This window comes from Ailuropoda melanoleuca, chromosome 4 (assembly GCF_002007445.2).
Source record: "Ailuropoda melanoleuca isolate Jingjing chromosome 4, ASM200744v2, whole genome shotgun sequence".
In the NCBI taxonomy this organism is placed as follows: Eukaryota; Metazoa; Chordata; class Mammalia; order Carnivora; family Ursidae; genus Ailuropoda; species Ailuropoda melanoleuca.
Genome location: NC_048221.1, coordinates 14534975 through 14553772, shown reverse-complemented (window position 1 = coordinate 14553772; position 18798 = coordinate 14534975). Strand labels below are relative to the sequence as shown.

Sequence of the window (18798 nt, the reverse complement as noted above, 5' to 3'; positions counted from 1 at the left end):
GGTTGTAATGTAGGTGATACGGCACCTTTCCTTTGAACCACACCCTTTACCTTTTAGAAAAAAAGTTCAGTGACTCATTCTTTCTTTCTTTTTTTTTTAAATGAAATATTTCAAACATAGTGATTCATGGTTCATTCTTTCTTTTTCTGAGAACCCTCTAAAAATGGGTATAAAATTTACAATCCTTTGAGGTCCTTACACGAATTAAATTAAGAGAATTGTAGCTCAGATGCATTGGTTTTCTGCTTCTTCAGATGCCTTTCTAAAGCTTCTAGGGCACGGACCATTTATTTATCTTTGAAGTTGTGGGGCTGGCATTTGAATGCTTTTCAGTCTATCACTCTGAAATGTGAGAAGTTCTGAAAGAGGCAAACACCATATTTTTGAGACAGTAGAATTTAAACCATGGAAGGTTATTGATACACTCATTAAGATGAATTTCAATTGAGAAAAATGATAGAAATATCAGAAAAGATGCTTCCTTCTTTCAGGGGACCTTTTAAGTGATTGTGTAAGGGTAGACTGAGTTCTTTCACTGCAGCAAAAATTAGTCCAGGTGAGAATTCAATGTTCAGGGCAAGTTTAAGAGGATACCAGACCAGCGCCCCCCTCCAACAGCAATTCAGCATAATATTAGATTTATTAAAATGTTAACTATCCACCTGAAACAAATGTTGACCTCAGTTAAAAGCCTCCAATTTAAGGATTTCTGCTACTTTGCTAACAACGTTCGTGACCTCGGCTAAGGAGTTGATGAAATTGAGTATGTTCCTACTACTAGGGACCCAGAAAGTTGAATCCTTAAAAAACTTTTTTTTTTTGGAGTATTTGGATGACCTTCGTCTCTAAGCCAAGGGAAAATAATTGCTCCTGATTTGAGTTTATTCAACCAGTCTGTAAACAGATATTTCGTACCGGTTGGGTGTTTATTAACACTACTTTAAGCTGTACAGTCCCCAAAACCTACTTCCATGCTGTGTGTGAACGCATGTGTGGATGTGAGAATGTGAGTGGGTGTGGTGTCTTAGGAAAGTAATCTTCACAAAGTACTTTGAGATGCTTCTAAGGATTTTAGATCTAGCTGAAGTAACGGGGACTTCGGGATAGGATCTTATGTCGGGAAAGCCAGTGAAGTTGGCAGTCTGAGAGGATCTGCGGTCCCGGGAACACTTGCTGGTTGGAGAACCGTGGAGTGGGGGTGGGGAGGGGGGCTCTAATACACCCAATACAGATCTTGTATGTTTTATGTGATGGCGTTGACCCTGCACATGAAGCCTGGGCTTTGGGTCAGTGTTCTTAGGGCAGGTGATGGATTTGTAAGGATTGGCCCCTCATTGAACAAATGCTGAGTAACAACAGGGCCTGGCTCTGGACTCTTGCCATCGCCAATGGTCAACACTTGGCTCGGCATCCAGCCTGGCCAGCCTGCTGAAGGGCCACAGTGCGATGGGACCTGTGAGCTTGGTCGTAGCATCACCCTTTCAAACCCCTTTGTATTGCTCAGCCGTGGATAGGCAGCGTGGAAATTGAGTCATGAGTGCTTACCACAGAGCCAACCCAGTACCCCAAACCCAAGGGCCTGGAGGGCCCAGACTGCATTTCACTAAGTACAGGTGCGTCTGCGTGTCTGGGTTAATGGAAGGGCACACTTGCGGTCGGGTATAATGAAGCCTGGAAGTTAGAGACCTGGGGCAATTCTCTGGACCAGATGTGGGGGCTTTGCTCTTCCTTTAGAAAATTGTCACTACTTTGAGTCACTTCTCGGTTTTTTGCTTCTGAAACTCTGAGAAGGAAGCCTAGATGATTTCCTTAGAATTCCCACCTGCTCAGATAGCACAGAGCGCAGGTCATTCTGACACAAGGCTGCATCTTCCTTATCGTCCGGGTCACTAGCTCTGGGGAGCTCCAGGACTCCTCGGGTACCGTGAATCCTCCTATGACTTCCTTACCCCCAGGGCTTAGTCCCTTCGCTTCTCTGGGCCTCTGTGTGCTCCCCTGCCAGGCAGAAGAAGAATGACTTGGGACATGGCTTACTAACATATGGAAAAGCCAACTCTTCTTCATGCTGCAGAACCGTTGGCCAGAACAGTACAACATAGATTACTATAATTAAAATTGCCAAATGATCATTGTTTTCGATCTTTCCTTGGAAACAAAATGGAAGAGGAACAGAAAACCCAGTTCCACCCAACTGGAACTCTGGCCTGTTGCCTCAGCACCTCCCCGGGCTCGTTGGCCTCTGTCTGTCTCATTTTGTCTTGTCTGTCAGTGCCAGAGCCGCCTTACCATAGCATGACTACAGACCTTATAGCTCTCCTCAGAGACCGGGGTGCCTCCCCAGTACCTTCAAGGTGAAGTCCCAACTCACCTTGAAGCTCAAGGCCTTGTAAAACATAGCCTACATAGCATAACACTGCCTTTAAAGCTTCATTTCCACTTAGCGCCTCCCACCTCCTGTTCCCAACACAGCCCCGGGCATCCAGCCCCCCACCGACTTGTGTGACTGCTCTCCCTGCCTTTGTCTGAGCAGAACGCTTCATCTGACTCCGTGCCCTGCTCAGATCTTCTCCCTTTAGATGCCCTGGCCATGAGAAAGTCTATTTATCTCACTTCTGGGCTTTTTTTTGGGGGGGGGGTGTACTCTTTGCCTCTCCATTGTGCTGTTCATTAGAAACCTATGTGTTAGGATCATTGTGGGGTAGGTCTGTCTGATTTCTGCATCCATGCACTCAAGAAATATTGATATGAGCACCTGCTCCTGCCAGATACCAGGCTCCAACGCCAAACAAAATGGGCCTTGCAGGTTACTAGAACAAAGCAAGTAAGATGAGTCTTAGCAGATTGGGAGCTGGGAGAGGGCAATGTCAGGGCCTGAACTGGGCGGCGCACACACATGTTATTGTCCTCATCATCCCTTGTGTGTGAGCTCCCCCCCGCATAGTTCCTTACGCTTAGGGGCTGCTCCACGAATATGTTTTAGAATTGAATTGAACTGAAGAGAGGAGAATTTAGAGGGTCAAAAGGGCAAGGGAATGGGTGAAAGAGGTGGGGCTGGGGGGAAAACTGGAGGAGGCCGCCCCTCTGAGTGGATGAGCTGGTGGACAGGGTTAAAGGTCCTGGGACCCACCAGCCTCCTTGTGTGCGCAACCCAGAGGCCTGAGCAAACAGTTCTGCCCAGCGCTCACAAGCAAGGTCTCATGTGGGGAGTCTGTCATGGGCAAAGAGCCTCTCCTCAATCCCAAGGATTGGTCTTTCCCTAATTCAATATAGAAAAGGAGAAAAGGTCCACATTTGCCTCTCCTGCTGCGGTCATTAGGGGCAGAGTGAAGGGAAGGAGCACAATTTGTTCGAGGCGGGGTTTTCCCCATAGTTCTCAGACTTCCAGTTGGCTGATTTAAGGAACAGATCCTTATTGGAAAGTGCTTCCGTTGCTCTTGAGGGGCCTTGGAGTTAGACTCCTCATCGCAGTGTGCCTTGATCGGTTTTGAGCAGGATATTTTGAAACTCTAAAGTGTGGGTTGGAATGTGAACTTGACTTCAGTACTTGGTGTCTGTCTCTGCTGAGTGTGCCCTTGTCTGGGTGCCGGCCCAGATCACAGGTTCTCTCTCACCAGCGAGGGGAAAACAGAGCTCCTCTATACGCTCTTTGGTCCCACATTGTTTGAGGATGGAACTTTCTGGTTACTTAAATAAGAGTCACAGTCCACCTACCTCACAGTCCTACTTGGTGCACCCTCTACCATTAGGGTTTGGCCACACCCTTGAAAGGAAGCAGACAGGGCCTCCAGAGGTGGGCCTGGGATCACAAAGCTCTGGCATTTACTCAAGCATTTGTGTAACGAACACATACAGTAAATGGCTACTACATGCCAGGCCCTGGGCTAATGAAAAGACAGGGCTTCCAGCCCACAGGAAGTGTATGGTGGGAGAGCATAGCAGGTGTTCCCTAAAGGCCTATTACCTAAAATGAGTACCCTTCTTTTACAAGGGTTACTATGTATAGTTTTATTTGTTTTCCAGCCCACAGCCAATTAGTGGTCATAAATGGAGAATTTGTCAGGGGGATTGGTAACTGTAGACACAGAAATGACAGTAGCCAGGAATGGAAGAGGAAGACAAAGAACCATACAAAGGAGATGTTGGAATTAGAATTCTAGTAGTCTGAACAGGCCAGCTGGTATGAGGCCAAGAGCTCAGTGAATCTCCATGACCCCTGAGGACATCATTCCCTGATACACTCCAGTAATTGATGTTCCCGGTAATAACTAAATCATTCCGGAGGAATGGGTGGTTATTGTACTTAAGATAGGAGGAGGTATAGAATCTTTTTTTTTGGGGGGGGGTCTGTTTTTTATTTTACCTCCCTGTTTTATTTTTATTTCCACCTTAACCATCCTATTGGTTAAACTGTATATCTACTCAGAAACAAGCCACAGTTACTGGGAAATTTACTTACGCGGAAGGGTCTGTTCCTCAGCAAAGCCACACATCAGCAACATCACTCTAGTCAAGTTGTTGCCATGTGTACAATCAAGAATGAGTAATTGATTAACATTGAGGAGAAAAAGAAAAGAATGAGTAATTGACGAGAGAATACAGTCAACGAGTCTGAAATACTATGAGCGGAATGCCATCACTGGAAATACCTGAACAGGAACATGGCTCTAAAATTTATTTTCACTGATCATCCCTATCAGAGAAGCGCACCTTTTATAAGATAATTAAAGAACAGTTTGATGGAGTACACAGCTTTCAGTGAGATGACCTTCGGCGGCAGATGACAGGAGGTTTTGCTGCCACAGACATGGGTGGGGCGGGGTGAGTTGTAACCACCCATTTCTGTCACACTGAGCTGTTCTGCAGGGAAAGCTGGAGCCAAGACAGATCTCACTTATCTGGTGCATAACAACCGCCTAGAACCGTGGTCAGCAAACTTCTGTATAAAGCTAGAGAGTAGGGCCGCCTGGCTGGCTCCCTCAGTGGATTACGTAACTCGGGGTCATGAGTTCGAGCCCCACGTTGGGTGTAGAGATTACTTAAAAAAATAAAATCTTAAAAAAAAAAAGCTAGAGGGTAAATACTTCAGTCTTTAGGCTTGCTGGTCAGTCTTTAGGCTTGCTGGTCGCACAGTCTCATCACAACTGCTCAGCTGTGCCATTGTAATGCAAAAGCAGAGACAATACGTTTTCAAATGGCGTGGCTGTGGTCCAGTAAAACTTGATGGGTTTCGAGCCTGAGTACCCGCAAATCCCTATGGCCGCAGGAGGAACCAAGAGAATGCTTGCCTGTGGAAGCTGTCAGAATGGTGAGCTTTGATCAGCTTTGGGATCGTTGTGGAATTTCATGGGATTTCAGCCTTTCGTTTGTCGGCTTTTGGTTGAACGGAGCTTAGAACTGAAGAATCTGCTGGGCCCGGATCCAGTCGCAGACACCCCTGTCTGCAAGCTCCTGCTGTCCTTCCATTTGGTGGCTCAGAAGGGTATCCTTGCATCGCTCATGCCTCTAGGTTGTCACTGGAAGCACCAACTGCCATTGTCTTGTGGAGAGCGTGGTTGCTTCATTCGAAGATTCTGGTTGATGGCCTGTGGGGAACTACTGCTTTTACTGTACTTGGGATGGTTATTCCATACGTCATGACTTCCCGTCCCTCAGCTCCCAGCCCAGTGTACCCAGCATGTGATAGTCACTGTGTTTTTTGAGTCAAACTGCCTTTTGGCCATTAATTCTCTGCCATCCTGGGGAGGGAGGCCTTCGTCTTATTCTCTCATGATGGGCCTCCGCAACTTTTGACTCTAGAATGTCTGTCATTTTGAGTAGCAGTGTCTGCTCTGCCCGCTCAGCTTTCTGGACACATCCTTACTCGTCATGACTACAGCATGTTCAGTCCAGAGGCTCTTTCTCTGTTGGGGATGAGGGCCGGGGAGGAAGAAAGCCACAGGGTGAGGAAAGCCCAGCACCACCAGTGAAGGTTTGCCTGTGCCCTGGAGAGTCCCAGTCTCCAGGAACACACGCGTGGCTGCTTGGGATGGTTTCCTCCACTCTGACGTGACTGGAGTGCTCAGAAGCCTGAAGATGTCACTTGCTGTGCTGTAGACTGCGTGGTGGCCTCTCCGTGGCACCGGGGCAAGCCTGCCCCCGGGCAGCTTCTGACTGAGTAACTGGCCTGCTGAGCGACAGGCCACCATGTGTGAGATAAGGAATCAGAGGAGGGAGCTCTGTACTTGCTGCGTCTTGCCACGTCGGCCGTGGACAGATCGACTTTATGATCGATCCTGAGTTATTTCATCGCTGTCTCCAGAGACGCGGGCTGCAGCTGTTAGGAAGAAGGGGCGTGTTGTCAGCACTTGTTTCAGGAAGAATGGATGTCTTTCCTAGAGAGAATACACCACATGTGTGGGGTGCACGGTGTGTGGGCTTTTAGGGTCTACAGCATTCATCATGAGCACCTCCAGCTCCCTTGAGCCTCATGCCAGCCCTGGGAGGGGGAGGCTGGGGCTGGAAGGGGGGTGTCTCCGCAGGTGAGGACACGAAGGCTTACGAAGCCCCACAGCCAGGGCTTGCAGAAACATCTTTTTTTTTTTAAAGATTTTATTTTTATTTATTTGACAGAGATAGAGACAGCAGCGAGAGAGGGAACACAAGCAGGGGGAGTGGGAGAGGAAGAAGCAGGCTTCCCAGCAGAGGAGCCTGATGTGGGGCTCGATCCCAGAACCCTGAGATCATGACCCGAGCCGAAGGCAGACGCTTAACGACTGAGCCACCCAGGCACCCTGCGGAAACATCTTTGGACTCGTTGTCCAACATTCTCCACTTGACCCCATCACCTGCAAGGAGGGCAGAACTCTGGGAGTCTCTGATTCCTGGAAAATTGACTGTTTGGGCCATAGGGCTAAAAACCCTGGTTGGTTTCAAGAACCTTCCCTTTCCGGGTAGCTCTTTTGCCTTTACCTTTAGCTAATGCTGTAGTAAGTTAGAAACGTCTTCCTGGTTGCCGCTTAACCCTGGTCCTAGGTCACCAGGTCCTTCCTCCTACTCATCCCTGTTAACCCCAGACACCCTCCACGTCAGTCTCTGGGTTTGTCCTTAGAGAGGCAGCGGTGTTCATGCTGAAGAGAGTTTTCCTGGAGGGCGTGGTGCTCTGTGCCCCATCTTGTCTTTAAAGTCGCCACTGGAACATAATCTGTTGACACCGTCTTCGCAGTAGATGGATCCCTAGTAAACAGAGCCCTGAGTTCTAGCCCCACTTCTAAGCCGGTGTCCTGTGCGTACAGCCACAGCCCCAGCTGCCCTGGGGCGAGGCACTGCCCATGGGAGGCTCTCTTCTATTACCCATCATGTGAGGGCTCTGGGCAAGGTAGTCATATTTCACAAAGGCTAAGTTAACGCTCAGAAGTAGGAAGAGAACTTACTTTTCCTTTTCCTTTTTTTTTTTTTAAAGTAAACTCTACACCCAGAGTGGGGCTAGAACTCATGACCCTGAGATCAAGAGTCACATGCTCTACCAACTGACCCAGCCAGGTGTCCCAAGAACTCACATTTTATTTTATTTTTTAATTTTTTTGCAGTTTTTTAATATTTCTTTATTTGAGAGAGAAAGAGCAAGCTTGAGTTGGGGGGAGGGGCAGAGGGAAAGGGAGAAGCAGACTCTCCACTGAGCAGGGAGTCCGATGTGGGACTCGATCCCAGAACCCTGGGATCATGACCTGCGCCAAAGGCAGATGCTTAACCAACTGAGCCACCTGGGCATCCCTCGTGGCTCGCTTTCGAAAGGTCATTTTTTTTTAAAGATTTTATTTATTTATTTGACAGAGACAGCCAGGGAGAGAGGGAACACAAGCAGGGGGAGTGGGAGGGGAAGAAGCAGGCTCCCAGCAGAGGAGCCTGATGTGGGGCTCGATCCCAGAATGCCGGGATCACGTCCTGAGCCGAACGAAGGCAGACGCTTAACAACTGCGCCACCCAGGTGCCCCTTGAAAGGTCATTTTGTCAAATCTCCTTGATAACAAGACATCACCAATTGTCTGGGTCCTCTCTTCTCTCTTCCAGATGCCAGGATGGACAGAATAGCTTATGATGCTTATCCCCACCCACCACTTCCGAGACATTGAGCGGAAGCCGGAATACCTCCAGCCGGAGAAGTGTGTCCCACCTCCCCACCCCGGTCCCGTGGGAACCATGTGGTTTATCCGCGACGGCTGTGGCATTGCCTGTGCCATTGTCACCTGGTTTCTGGTCCTCTATGCGGAGTTCGTGGTCCTCTTTGTCATGCTGATTCCATCCCGAGACTACGTGTACAGCGCCATCAACGGAACCGTGTTCAACCTGCTGGCCTTCTTGGCCCTGGCTTCCCACTGCCGGGCCATGCTGACGGACCCCGTGAGTATGTCTGGGCCTGTTTTAACCAGCCCACACTCTCCTCCTCTGGCCCTGGCATGGCCACAGCCCGCATGTTCCCCCGGACCTTGGGAGTGTGGAGAACAGGAGGGCCGGGTCTGGGGGGGGACGTGAACTCAGGCCCCCCGAGGGGACGCCATCTGTGCCACAGCCTCTCTGTCTTGGTCGGATGATCCTGTATGTACACTGGAGTATGCATTAGTGGAACCTGCTACGGGAGGGGTTCGGCCTAGGGGAAACCTAGCCTCTCGTTCGTTCGAAAGGCGCAGTCAGATAACCACGGAGACTGGGGCAGATCATCAGAGTGGAAAGCATGCTGGGGGGTTGGCTGAGGGCGGGGCTTCCCAGTGAAGGCAGGACTGCAGCAAGGTGCTCTTGAAATTAAAGCCATATCCAATTCCAGGAACCTGCACGGAAATGGCCTTCAATTTGTTTGGGCGAGGCTCATCTTTTCCTGAAAAGCTGGACAAGCCTGTTTCAGGCAGCAGCAAGTGCCTCTTGGTGAATATCTGGGGGTAGAGCGGTGGTGTTCTGCCTGATGACTTAGCTAAATATACCAAGCTGTGCAAGTGGCTATTGAGTGTCGTGTACCCTGATATTAAACCCTCCATTCCTGTTCATTATCTCGTATGGGAAAAGCGACAGTGCGTGATTTGATAAAGACCTCCTGTGGCTTAATTGTTTGCGTGCAGAGGACAAGTATGTTGAAATTAAGAGAGGGAAAGCACCGCTATCGGCCGTGGCCCTGGCCACCCAGACTCTGTTTCTGTGAGCCCCAGGGACAGCAAAATACGCACCGTGGGTCCTGGGCTCGTTCCCTCCTCGATGGGCTCCACTTCCTGCCGGTTCACGTGGTGGGTTGTTAATCCATCCCGAGGGAGAGCAGCTTTCCCAGCTCGATTACATGTCCGCAGTCGGTCCAGAGAGCACCTCTTCTCCCGCCCGTGCCGGCACCGTTGGTGGGGTCATTGATCAGCCGACCCCTGAAGGGCCTGACGTGCAGGTTTCACCCACTATCTGAAAAGGAGAGTGTTGCTGTGAAACCTTTCATAAGCTGAAACGACATCAAGCAAAGAAGCAATTCGCATTTTGTAAAAGTGAACGTCCTCTTCGGATTTCTGTCCGTTGGCCAAAACAGGTACTAACGTGGGTCTTTCATAAAAGCTAGGTGACGTAACACAAATGTCGGGAAGCAGCGGGGGGAACCTGTATGTGGTTCCCACCAGAGTGTGCTCCGTCTAGAGAAGACAGGTGAGGCCAGCCCCATGCAATGAAGGCTGTTGCAGAGGAAAGCCCGGGTTGCTGTGGAATAACAAGGGAGGGGGTGTGAACCAGTCTAGATGACAATGGCTGCTGGGTGGCGCACTGGCCAGGGTTGCGAGAGCAGTGTCTGTTGGCAGGGGAAGTGGCGGGTGGTGGGGCAAGAAGACACTGGCAGCAGGCCAGGCAGAGAGAGCAGCGGGCACACAGGCGTGTGGCCCCTCGAGACACCTGGGAGCTATGTGGGGTGGTGGGAACTGACGAGGGGAATGGGTTTGAGTGGCAGTTGGATGACAAGGGGCAGTCTAGAGCCCCTGAGGATTTTGAGTAAAAGAGTGGCAAGACCCAGTTGTCATTTTATGGGGATCACGCTGGCAGCCCTGAGGAAGAGCCTGGGGGCCCTGATGAGTTGGACAAAGTGAGTGCCATGCTCATTGAGTGCCTCCTAAGTGAGAGGGCCTTTCTTTTTTCTTTTTTTTTTTTAAAGATTTTCTTTATTTATTTGAGAGAGGGAGAGAGATAGTGAGAGCACAAGCAGGGAGGAGAGGGAGAAGCAGACTCCGCACCGAGCAGGGAGCCCCACGTGGTGCTCGATCCCAGAACCCTGAGATCATGACCCGAGCCGAAGGCAGCCGCTTAACCGACTGAGCCACCAGGCGCCCCGTGAGAGGGCCTTTCTGAGCAATGGAGACAGCTGTGAGCAAGACAGACCAGAATCCCTGCCTCCTTGGAGCTCACGTCCTAGCGCAGGGGGTCAGGCAGTGACGACATGAGTGAGCAAACAAGGTGATTTCAAACAGTGGTAAGTATTTTTAGAGACAATTGAAGAGTGTGATCGGGGTTATGTGATTTTTCTGGGCTGCAGGGGGGCCTACTTTAGCTCCAGGGGACTTGAGAAGGGCTGTGAGCCATGCCATTGAAGCTGAGACCTAAATGACATGGAGCTGTGAGTCAGGCAAATGAAGCCCTGAGGACAGAGCCTTCCAGGAAGAGGAGAGAGTAGGTGCAAAGGCCCAGAGGTAGGCATGTGCTTGGCGTATTTGGGGAACAGGACTAAGACCGGGGTGACCGCTGTGTGGTGAGGGGAGCAAGAGGGGCTGGAAGAGGTGGCTAGGACTGCAGAAGCCAGACTGCGCAGGGCCTTGAGGGCCTCGTGAGAGCGCTGCTCTTTACTCTTAATGCTGTGGGGAGCCATCGGAGAGGCGTGACGTGACCCGATTTTTAAAAAGAGACTGTCTCATGCTTGTAATGGGGATTTGAGGTGGAGCAGAGACCCAGGAGGATTAGAGGGATGGCAGTGGCTCACACGTGACATGGTTGGTGGCTCAGACCAAAGTGGGAGCAGTGAAGCTGGATGGAACCTATTGGACTTGGAGTGTATTTTAAGCCACTAATTCTCAAACCTGGCTGCACATTAGACTCCCTTAGGGAGCTTTGAAGAAGTACAGATGCCTGGGCCCCAGCCCCAGAGAGTCTGCTCTGATTGGTTTGGGGTAGAGCCCTGGGTATCGGGGTGCTTTAAAGCTCCCAGGCGTCCTCTATGTTCAGCCAGGTGTGAGAACCACTATCCCGCAGGGCCGACAGAATGGAGAGGGACTAGAGAGCGTGCCTTCCGGCGTCTTGGCTTGAGCAGCTAGGGGATTGCTGGTGCCGTTTATTAAATGGGAGAGTCGAGAACAGATTTTGGAGAGAAATCAAGGCTTCTGTTCTGGCCAACTGTGTCTATATTACACGTAAGCAGAGATGCCAGGTGGGCAGTAGAGAACCAGGTTTAGGGCTGGTGCAGGGTCAGGATCAGACAGCTTCGTGCAAGGTCATTGGTGTCTAGAAGGCACATGAGTCAGGGAACTGGATGTCAGGAGGAGAGCGACGGGAAGGCTTCTGGCCTGCATTTCAGCTGCCCTCACACGCGTGCGTCCTTTTACCCCACACTGACTTGCGTGGCCTCTCCCCAAACGAAGTATCTGTCAAACATCTATCATTAGTAAGGGGAGCAGCTCAGACATGCCCTGAAGGCATGGCCCACCTCGGGCTCCTCGGCCACCTGCCTTTCCTCTCTCCCAGCACACTGACGTGTTATGCAAAACCCAGTGTGTCCAGAGAGAGGTGGGAGGCCCTGAGGCAGCATGGGGAGCCATGATCTCACACTGAAAACAGATCAAATTGGGGCTCCTTTTTAACACTGTGGGAGGGGGAATGTTTTTAGGAAGGTGCCACTGCAGGGTTCTCAGGAGCTCCCTAACAGGATTATCATGTTTTGCATCTCAGGAATTTATGTTGCATATAGTTCTTCTCAAAAAAACACTATTTCCGTGGGTTATAAACAACATGGAACAATGTATGCATTGTTTATCATTTGGGATTGTTAGTATTACTAGGTTATATTTAAAAAAAAAAAAAAAGGAACCTCTTCTAGTCTCCCCCAAACAGTCGCTAGACCCCTTCCAGCTTTGAAATCTTGCCGCAGTTGGACCGTCAGGACACCTGCAGCGTCCTGGACCAGTTAGCAGTCATTCCCTCCACCGCAGTGGGACTTGGGTCCGTGTGCAGCTTGAGCAGAAAAGGGAAGAAGGAAATGGCTCACCAACATGTAAGGAGCCCCCTTGGAGGCCAAGCTCCCATGGGAAGTGGGGTAAGAGGGACGGGCCTGAAGGAGCGAGAAAGGGGCCAAAGGGGCCTCCCTTGGCAGGGCGGCTGGCCTAGAGGCAGCATGGCGTGGGCAGAGCCCAAGTCAGACCAGAGTCTGGTCTCGGGTGCCCTGGCCTCGCTCACTCGGAGGGTGTGTCATGTCGAGGAGCCCTCTGTGTTCCCGAAACACTTCAGAGGTCTAGAGGGGCTCTGAGCGCCCAGAGGAGGCAGCCTCTTGAAAGCAAACCCGACTTGGGGACTCTCATCTTGGTACCTGTCTCCCTCCCCACCCCACCCCCAGCTTTGCCACTTTTTCCTTTCCCTTTGCAGATACATTTTAATTCCTCATCCTGTGAGCTTCTTCAGGAATCCTGAGGGATTCCCTTTAAGATTTAGTTTGGGAACAATGTCTGTCTCCCGGAAGCTGCTTAAAGCTGAGAGGCATAGCTTGTCCCGTTCATTTTGCCCCGGCCACCAGGAAGCTCAAAGCCAGGCTCTGCGCGGCCACAATAATTGCGTAAACCCTTCTGATCACTAACTAACGGCTCATTTACTAACTCATCATTGTAAATGATCCCAATTCTGAGATTTGACGAAAGGAGGCGTATAAATCAGTTTAGTCACCTCGTTAAGGAGAAGAAAATCCATCCATCCACCTGCCTACCACTGTTCCTCCCTCCCTTTGAGTCCTAACTTGTGAACACCTTGCTATAAACAGACTTCACACGATGGTCCCAGACCACTGCAGGCCTCTCTATCAGTTTCACCTGCCAAAACTCATCCACATGCAGATGGTATTCTCTTCTGGAGCCTCTCTCCATGACCTTACGGATTACACACTGTGTACAGAGCCGGTTAGCAAGTATTTCCTCGGGCTAGTAGCATGGCGGCATGATGGCAGGCCCCCAGGAGCGCAGAGGAGGGATAGCTTGGGGCCCTCCTGCGGCGTGCAGGGTAATAGGCCGGCGCTGGGTGCGGCCACAGGTGCTGACCTATTCCCCCAGGTCAGGTCAGTTGCCGCGGGGGTCATTCTCCCTCCTGCCAGGCAGCTTCTCATACCTGCCGCTAAGCAACTTAGAAACGCCAACTGAAAAATCTTTCTGGCTCCAGAGAGAGGAGAGTGACCCATTTGGGGATTACCTACCTCCCACCTTTCTGTGAGGAGACAGGTGGCCTGTGACACAGGCCTGGGGCTGGTCACTGTGTTCCTGGCAGAGCTGATCGAGGGAGAGTTTCTGCCTGGACAGCAGGTGCACTCATGCCTCAATCCCAGGGCCCCCGAAACACTTTAAACAAGTTTCATCCTTGTCACTTAAAATGCATGGGGATGTTGAGTCCTTGGATTCGTTGGTATTTCTTTGGAAACTTCTCTGTTGCTTTCCATCGTGTCCTTTTTACACTGTCGTGCTCTCCTAAATACGTACTGACCAGGCCTGCTTCAGTCTTAATGTTAGCGCGCAGATACAGTCACTGGCCGAATGATGGCATCAAGGCCATTATAAAAAGCCTCTTCCATCAGCATCTGGTAAATACCTAAGTTGTCTTCTGATAGAGACCAGGGTTCTAGACCTGGACTTCCTGGGTCCGAATCCTGGTTCTGCCACCTGTTAGCCATATCGTCTTGGGAAGTTGCTTGATTCCTCTGCTTTAGTTACCTCATCTGTAAAATGGGAATAACATAGTCTCTGCCTCACAGGCTTATTGGCAGACTTAGCTGAGAAAATACAATAAAGCACTTGGGACTGTGCCTGGCGTAGGAGCACTCAGTAAATGCCTCTTGTATCATCATTATCCTTCAGCTTGGGTTTAATGAATACATGCTCCATGCCAGGCCCTGGGCCTCGCACCAGGCACCAAGTTGAAAGACGTCGTCTCTGTCCTCCAGGAATTTACAGCCGTGCACAATCAGTGTGTACTTAAATGATAGGTGTTTTAAGACAAATAAAAACAGGCCGGGGCCACAAAGGCCAAGCGGTGGCTTCTGTCTTGGGCGCGGCCCGGGGCCAGTAGGAAGAAGGCAGAGGAGGTGATCCCTGAGTGGGTTTTGGTGCCAGTGCAAGAGGCAGGCAGGTGCCTGGCAGGCTGGGCGGAGGTGTTGACACGGGGTCCCTGGGGCCACAAGAGGAAGACTTGGAGGGCACAGTGGCTTTGGGAAACTGCAGGTAGTCCACAGGGATGGGGGAACACTGGTTCAGTGGTCCAGGGCTCCGTTGCGGGGGCCCTGCACCTGCCCCGCCCAGGAGCTTGGACGCTGGGCCCCGGGAAAGGCTGTGCGAAGCCTGTGAAGGTGTCCAGGCAGGGAGAATAACGTGGTCAGATTCCCATCTTAGAAAGTTTACTCTGGGGGCGCCTGGGTGGCACAGCGGTTAAGCGTCTGCCTTCGGCTCAGGGCGTGATCCCGGCGTTGTGGGATCAAGCCCCACATCAGGCTCCTCTGCTATGAGCCTGCTTCTTCCTCTCCCACTCCCCCTGCTTGTGTTCCCTCTCTCGCTGGCTGTCTCTAACTCTGTCGAATAAATAAATAAAATCTAAAAAAAAAAAAAAGAAAGAAAGAAAGTTTACTCTGGGGGGGCGCCTGGGTAGCACAGTCATTAAGCAGCTGCCTTCAGCTCAGGGCGTGATCCCAGCGTTCTGGGATCGAGCCCCACATCGGGCTCCTCCGCTGGGAGCCTGCTTCTTCCTCTCCCTCTCCCCCTGCTGTGTTCCCTCTCTCGCTGGCTGTCTCTCTCTATGTCAAATAAATAAATAAAATCTTCAAAAAAAAAAGTTTACTCTGGGAAATAGTTAAGGAGAATGGACAGAGGTGGGAGATGCTCTAACATCTGGGGCACATGAGGATGGGCCGGAATGAAGTCCATGACAGCGGCATGGAGGGGAGGACATGGGATTTGAGGCAGTTTGGGGCCAGTATGTGGGGCAGAGGGTTCAGAGAGCTGGGGATGGCTGCCGGATTTCTACACCGCACGCACGGTAACCAAATGTCCCACGGACCAGGGAAGGGAGGGTGGTGGGAGGGGTTGGGGAGAAAGGAATGGATTCAGGTCTCGCATGGTGAATTTGAGGGGTTGGTTTTCTTTGGCTTTAAAGCCTCTTGAACAGCCTGGTGGAGATGTCTGCAGCTCAAAAAGGGGTCTGCATTGGAGCCGGCAATTGAACATCACCACTGGGTGTGATAGGACTGTCGGTGGTCGGGGGTGGGGGCAGTAGAATGAGCAGGGGAGAGGGCTGGTAGGGGGATCCCTGAGGAACACTGGGGTCCAAGGGGGGCAGCATCCCAAGGGAGGGCAGGAAGCCCGGCCCCAGAGGCAGGAGGACACCAGAGGGAGCAGAGCGGCCTCAGAAGAGAGTGACAGGAGGGACTGGTGGTCACAGGAGATCCAAGGGAGATGAGGGCTTAGAACCGACCTCTGGGTTTGGTCACAGGGAGTTGCACAGTGACCTGGTGACAGGTGTCCCTGGTGCGGAGACACCGGGTGCCGGAGAGCAGTGAACCAGAGTAAGGGAGAGGTGGCAGAGACAGAAGTGCGCACGACCTCGAGAAGCTTAGGCATGAGGGGAGGGAGAGCCCGGAGTGTGCGCACAATGCAGGGAAGAAGCCTTGAGGTACAAGTGTGTGGCCCCTGAAGACCAGGGTTAGCTGGGACCCTCATCCCCCAGCTGGTGCTTTACCCCAGCAGCCTCGGTGTTCTCTGAAATAGAAAAGGAAGTGGGCAGGGGTCAAGGAAGGTACTGGAAGTTTGGGCTAGCCACTGAGGGGAATGGTTGGTAGAACCATATCACACCTCCCTGCCCCAGATGTAAACAGATGCCACTATGGGGCCAAATATGTATTTTAGAAACATCTGAGCGTTGTGAACATATTCATTCTCTAGTGTTTTTAGCTTGCTGTGTGCACAGAGAAAAGACTAGAAGAATATCCTCCAGAATGTTAATTGTACGGATCTATGGGTAGTGAAATCAAAGGATGGGTTTTCCTTTTTAATTTTCTCATCTCTGTATTTTTTAAAATTATGAGCAAGTATTACCGTGGAAAAGAGGGGAAAAATTGGTGCCTTCTGGTCTGCCGGGCTGCAGTACATGCAGGCTTTAAGACATCCCCGTGAGATGCATAAGAGTGGGGGGTAGGCATTTCTCAATCATGCCAACGTGACAACACTGGCAGAAATGTCTCAGCAGGCCTTCCGACTCCCTGCCGTCTGTCCAGAATTGTACCAAACAGAATTCCTTACCATGAACTATTAACAGGAAATTCTGAAATCTGTGGAGATAAGCACAGAAGAGAATATTCTTTTTTAAAAAGAGGAAGAAAGAAAGAGACGAGACTTTGAACCAGAAGCTGGGAAGGGCCTGTGTTGCAGGCTGGTCCATCTCAGGGACTGGCCCGACTGGTCTCTGGCTCTGAGATGGACCCCCTAGGCAGATGGGGCCTGGCCTGGAAGGGAGCGAGCCTTCTGGGGGATGTAAGTATGTAGAGAGCTGCTGGAGGGGCAGACTTTAAAAAGGCAGCGCTTGTTGTATGGAACAGCAGGCGATGATGAAGGTACCAAGTGAGGGCTTCAATGGCCCTTTGTGGTGTTGGGGTTCCTTCTCGTAGCCCTTTCTGTGCGGCCTCCCGAGGTTTACGGCAAGCTCCGGTGGCTGGGACCTTAAAGACTGGATGTGTGGGAGGGGGAAACAACGTGGGCCTTCATTTAGGAAAACTCGGCCCCCTTGCTTTATCTCCTTGGACCAGTGGTGTTCCTCAGGGCTTTTCCTTTGTACGTAAGACAAGAGTGATGTCTAGTTGTGGTTTGTGGCTTCAGGATTCATAAAAGATCACACGATTGCCCAAACTCAGTGACTTTTTCCATTAAAATGAATTAATGTGGCCATCTGGGCTTTTGTGGGGCCTTCTTCTCTGCCTGGGCCAGTGCCCTTCCCAATCCCCCTTTAAAATCCGCTCCTCTGGGTGGTCAGAGCCCTGTCTTGCCTCTGGGAAGACTTCCAAACCCTGCCCTCCTTCCATGGTGCCTCCAGGCAGGGCCCCAGGTATCTCCCGATGAGATGGTCCTAGCATTTTGATTCTAAAATTCAGGAAAGCTGGGCATATTCCTACTTCGGGTAGCTCCTTCCTAAGGTGTATTTTTTGGCTTGTATTTTCAGTGAATTTCTAATTGTAAAAGCCACATGTTCTTATTAGAACGTTTAAGAAAAATGGTTCAGAAAGTACAAATTACCTATGATCCTACTATGTGAGATAACCGTTAATAATTTTGCAAGTGTCTTTGTCTTTTTATATATACAGTTGACCCTTGAACAACATGGGTTTGAACTGCACGAGTCCACTTATACATGAATTCTTTTTGATAAATGCAGACCAGTACTATAAATGTGTTTTCTCTTCCGTATGACTTTCTTTTCTTTTTTTTTAAATTTTTTATTTATTTGAGAGAGGGAGAGAGGCAGAGGGAGAGGGAGAAGCAGGCTCCCTGCTCAGCAGGGAGCCAGACGTGGGGCTCGATCCCAGGACCCTGGGATCATGACCTGAGCCAAAGGCAGATGCTTAACCGACTGAGCCACCCAGGCGCCCTTCCTTATGATTTTCTTAACAACATTTTCTTTCCCCTAGATTACTTTACTTTAAGTAAATATTTTACTGCACAGTATCTAATACATAGAATGTACAACATACGTGTGAATTGACTACTTATGTTATTCATATTCTGGTCGACACTGGGCTGTTAGTAGTTAAGTTATATGTAAGCTATATGTGGGTTTTGGCTGCACAGGCCCCTAAGCCCCGTGCTGTCAGATCTGTACCAGAATGTCTTCTATGCCATATGCTATTTGGAAGTCTGCGTCTGCCTTTAACAAGCTGCCATAGATGTTCTCCGTGTTAATAGCTCTATACTCCTGTAGCATATTTAATGTCAGGAGGTCTACCCTAAATGGCGTCATACGTACCATAGAGTCCTCGCCCACCAAAGTCTGTTTGCTTTTAACATTTCTATCGTAGCCTTTTCTGGCACCTGCCTGCATTGGCAGACCAGATTTTTTTTTCTACTCTTTTGAACTTTTAGAAAAAATGTTAATGACACGCTTCCGACGGATGAAAGGGTATAAAGGATAATACAATGATATGATGATATGATGTCTTCGCTCTCTTCCAGCCTCATAAATAAAATGTCATAAAGACAGTTTAGCCTGTTTGTATGCCCCACGCCCTGCCCCACCTCATTCCTCTCCCAGCCTCCCCACCACCATGGAGGTGATGGTTACCCGGAATCGTGTAGTTTTCAGCATCTTGGTGCCCTCGATGCCTGTGTACCAGGATCTATGTTTCTAGAAGTTTCTTCTCAGGACTGTATCTCTGTCCCACTCAAAGTCCTGACACTCCACCAATGAGAAGAGCATTCCTGTGGACGAGCAGTCCTTTGGAGTTTCTTGTTCCCTATTTGTCTGTCGCCCCATCGCCCTCAGGCAGACGGGGGGGGGCGGGGAAGCGCAGCCCTGTTCCTAGTGAAGTCAGCCACGTGC

The 18798-nt window shown here is 50.4% G+C and overlaps 1 protein-coding gene across 4 annotated transcripts in view; it reads left to right on the top strand.

Moving 5' to 3' along the window:
* Nucleotides 1-18798, top strand: part of ZDHHC3 (zinc finger DHHC-type palmitoyltransferase 3) — a 54420-nt gene that overhangs the window by 8587 nt on the left and 27035 nt on the right. For 2 of the 4 annotated variants that reach the window (XM_034658166.1, XM_034658167.1), the window contains exon 2: nucleotides 8047-8376. In XM_034658166.1, the coding sequence (XP_034514057.1) occupies nucleotides 8071-8376 (306 nt within the window). In that variant the 5' untranslated portion in view covers nucleotides 8047-8070. Of the gene's footprint in view, nucleotides 1-8046; nucleotides 8381-8797; nucleotides 8896-18798 lie in introns of those variants that run through there. The other 2 variants (XM_034658165.1, XM_034658168.1) reach the window with 2 other exon arrangements.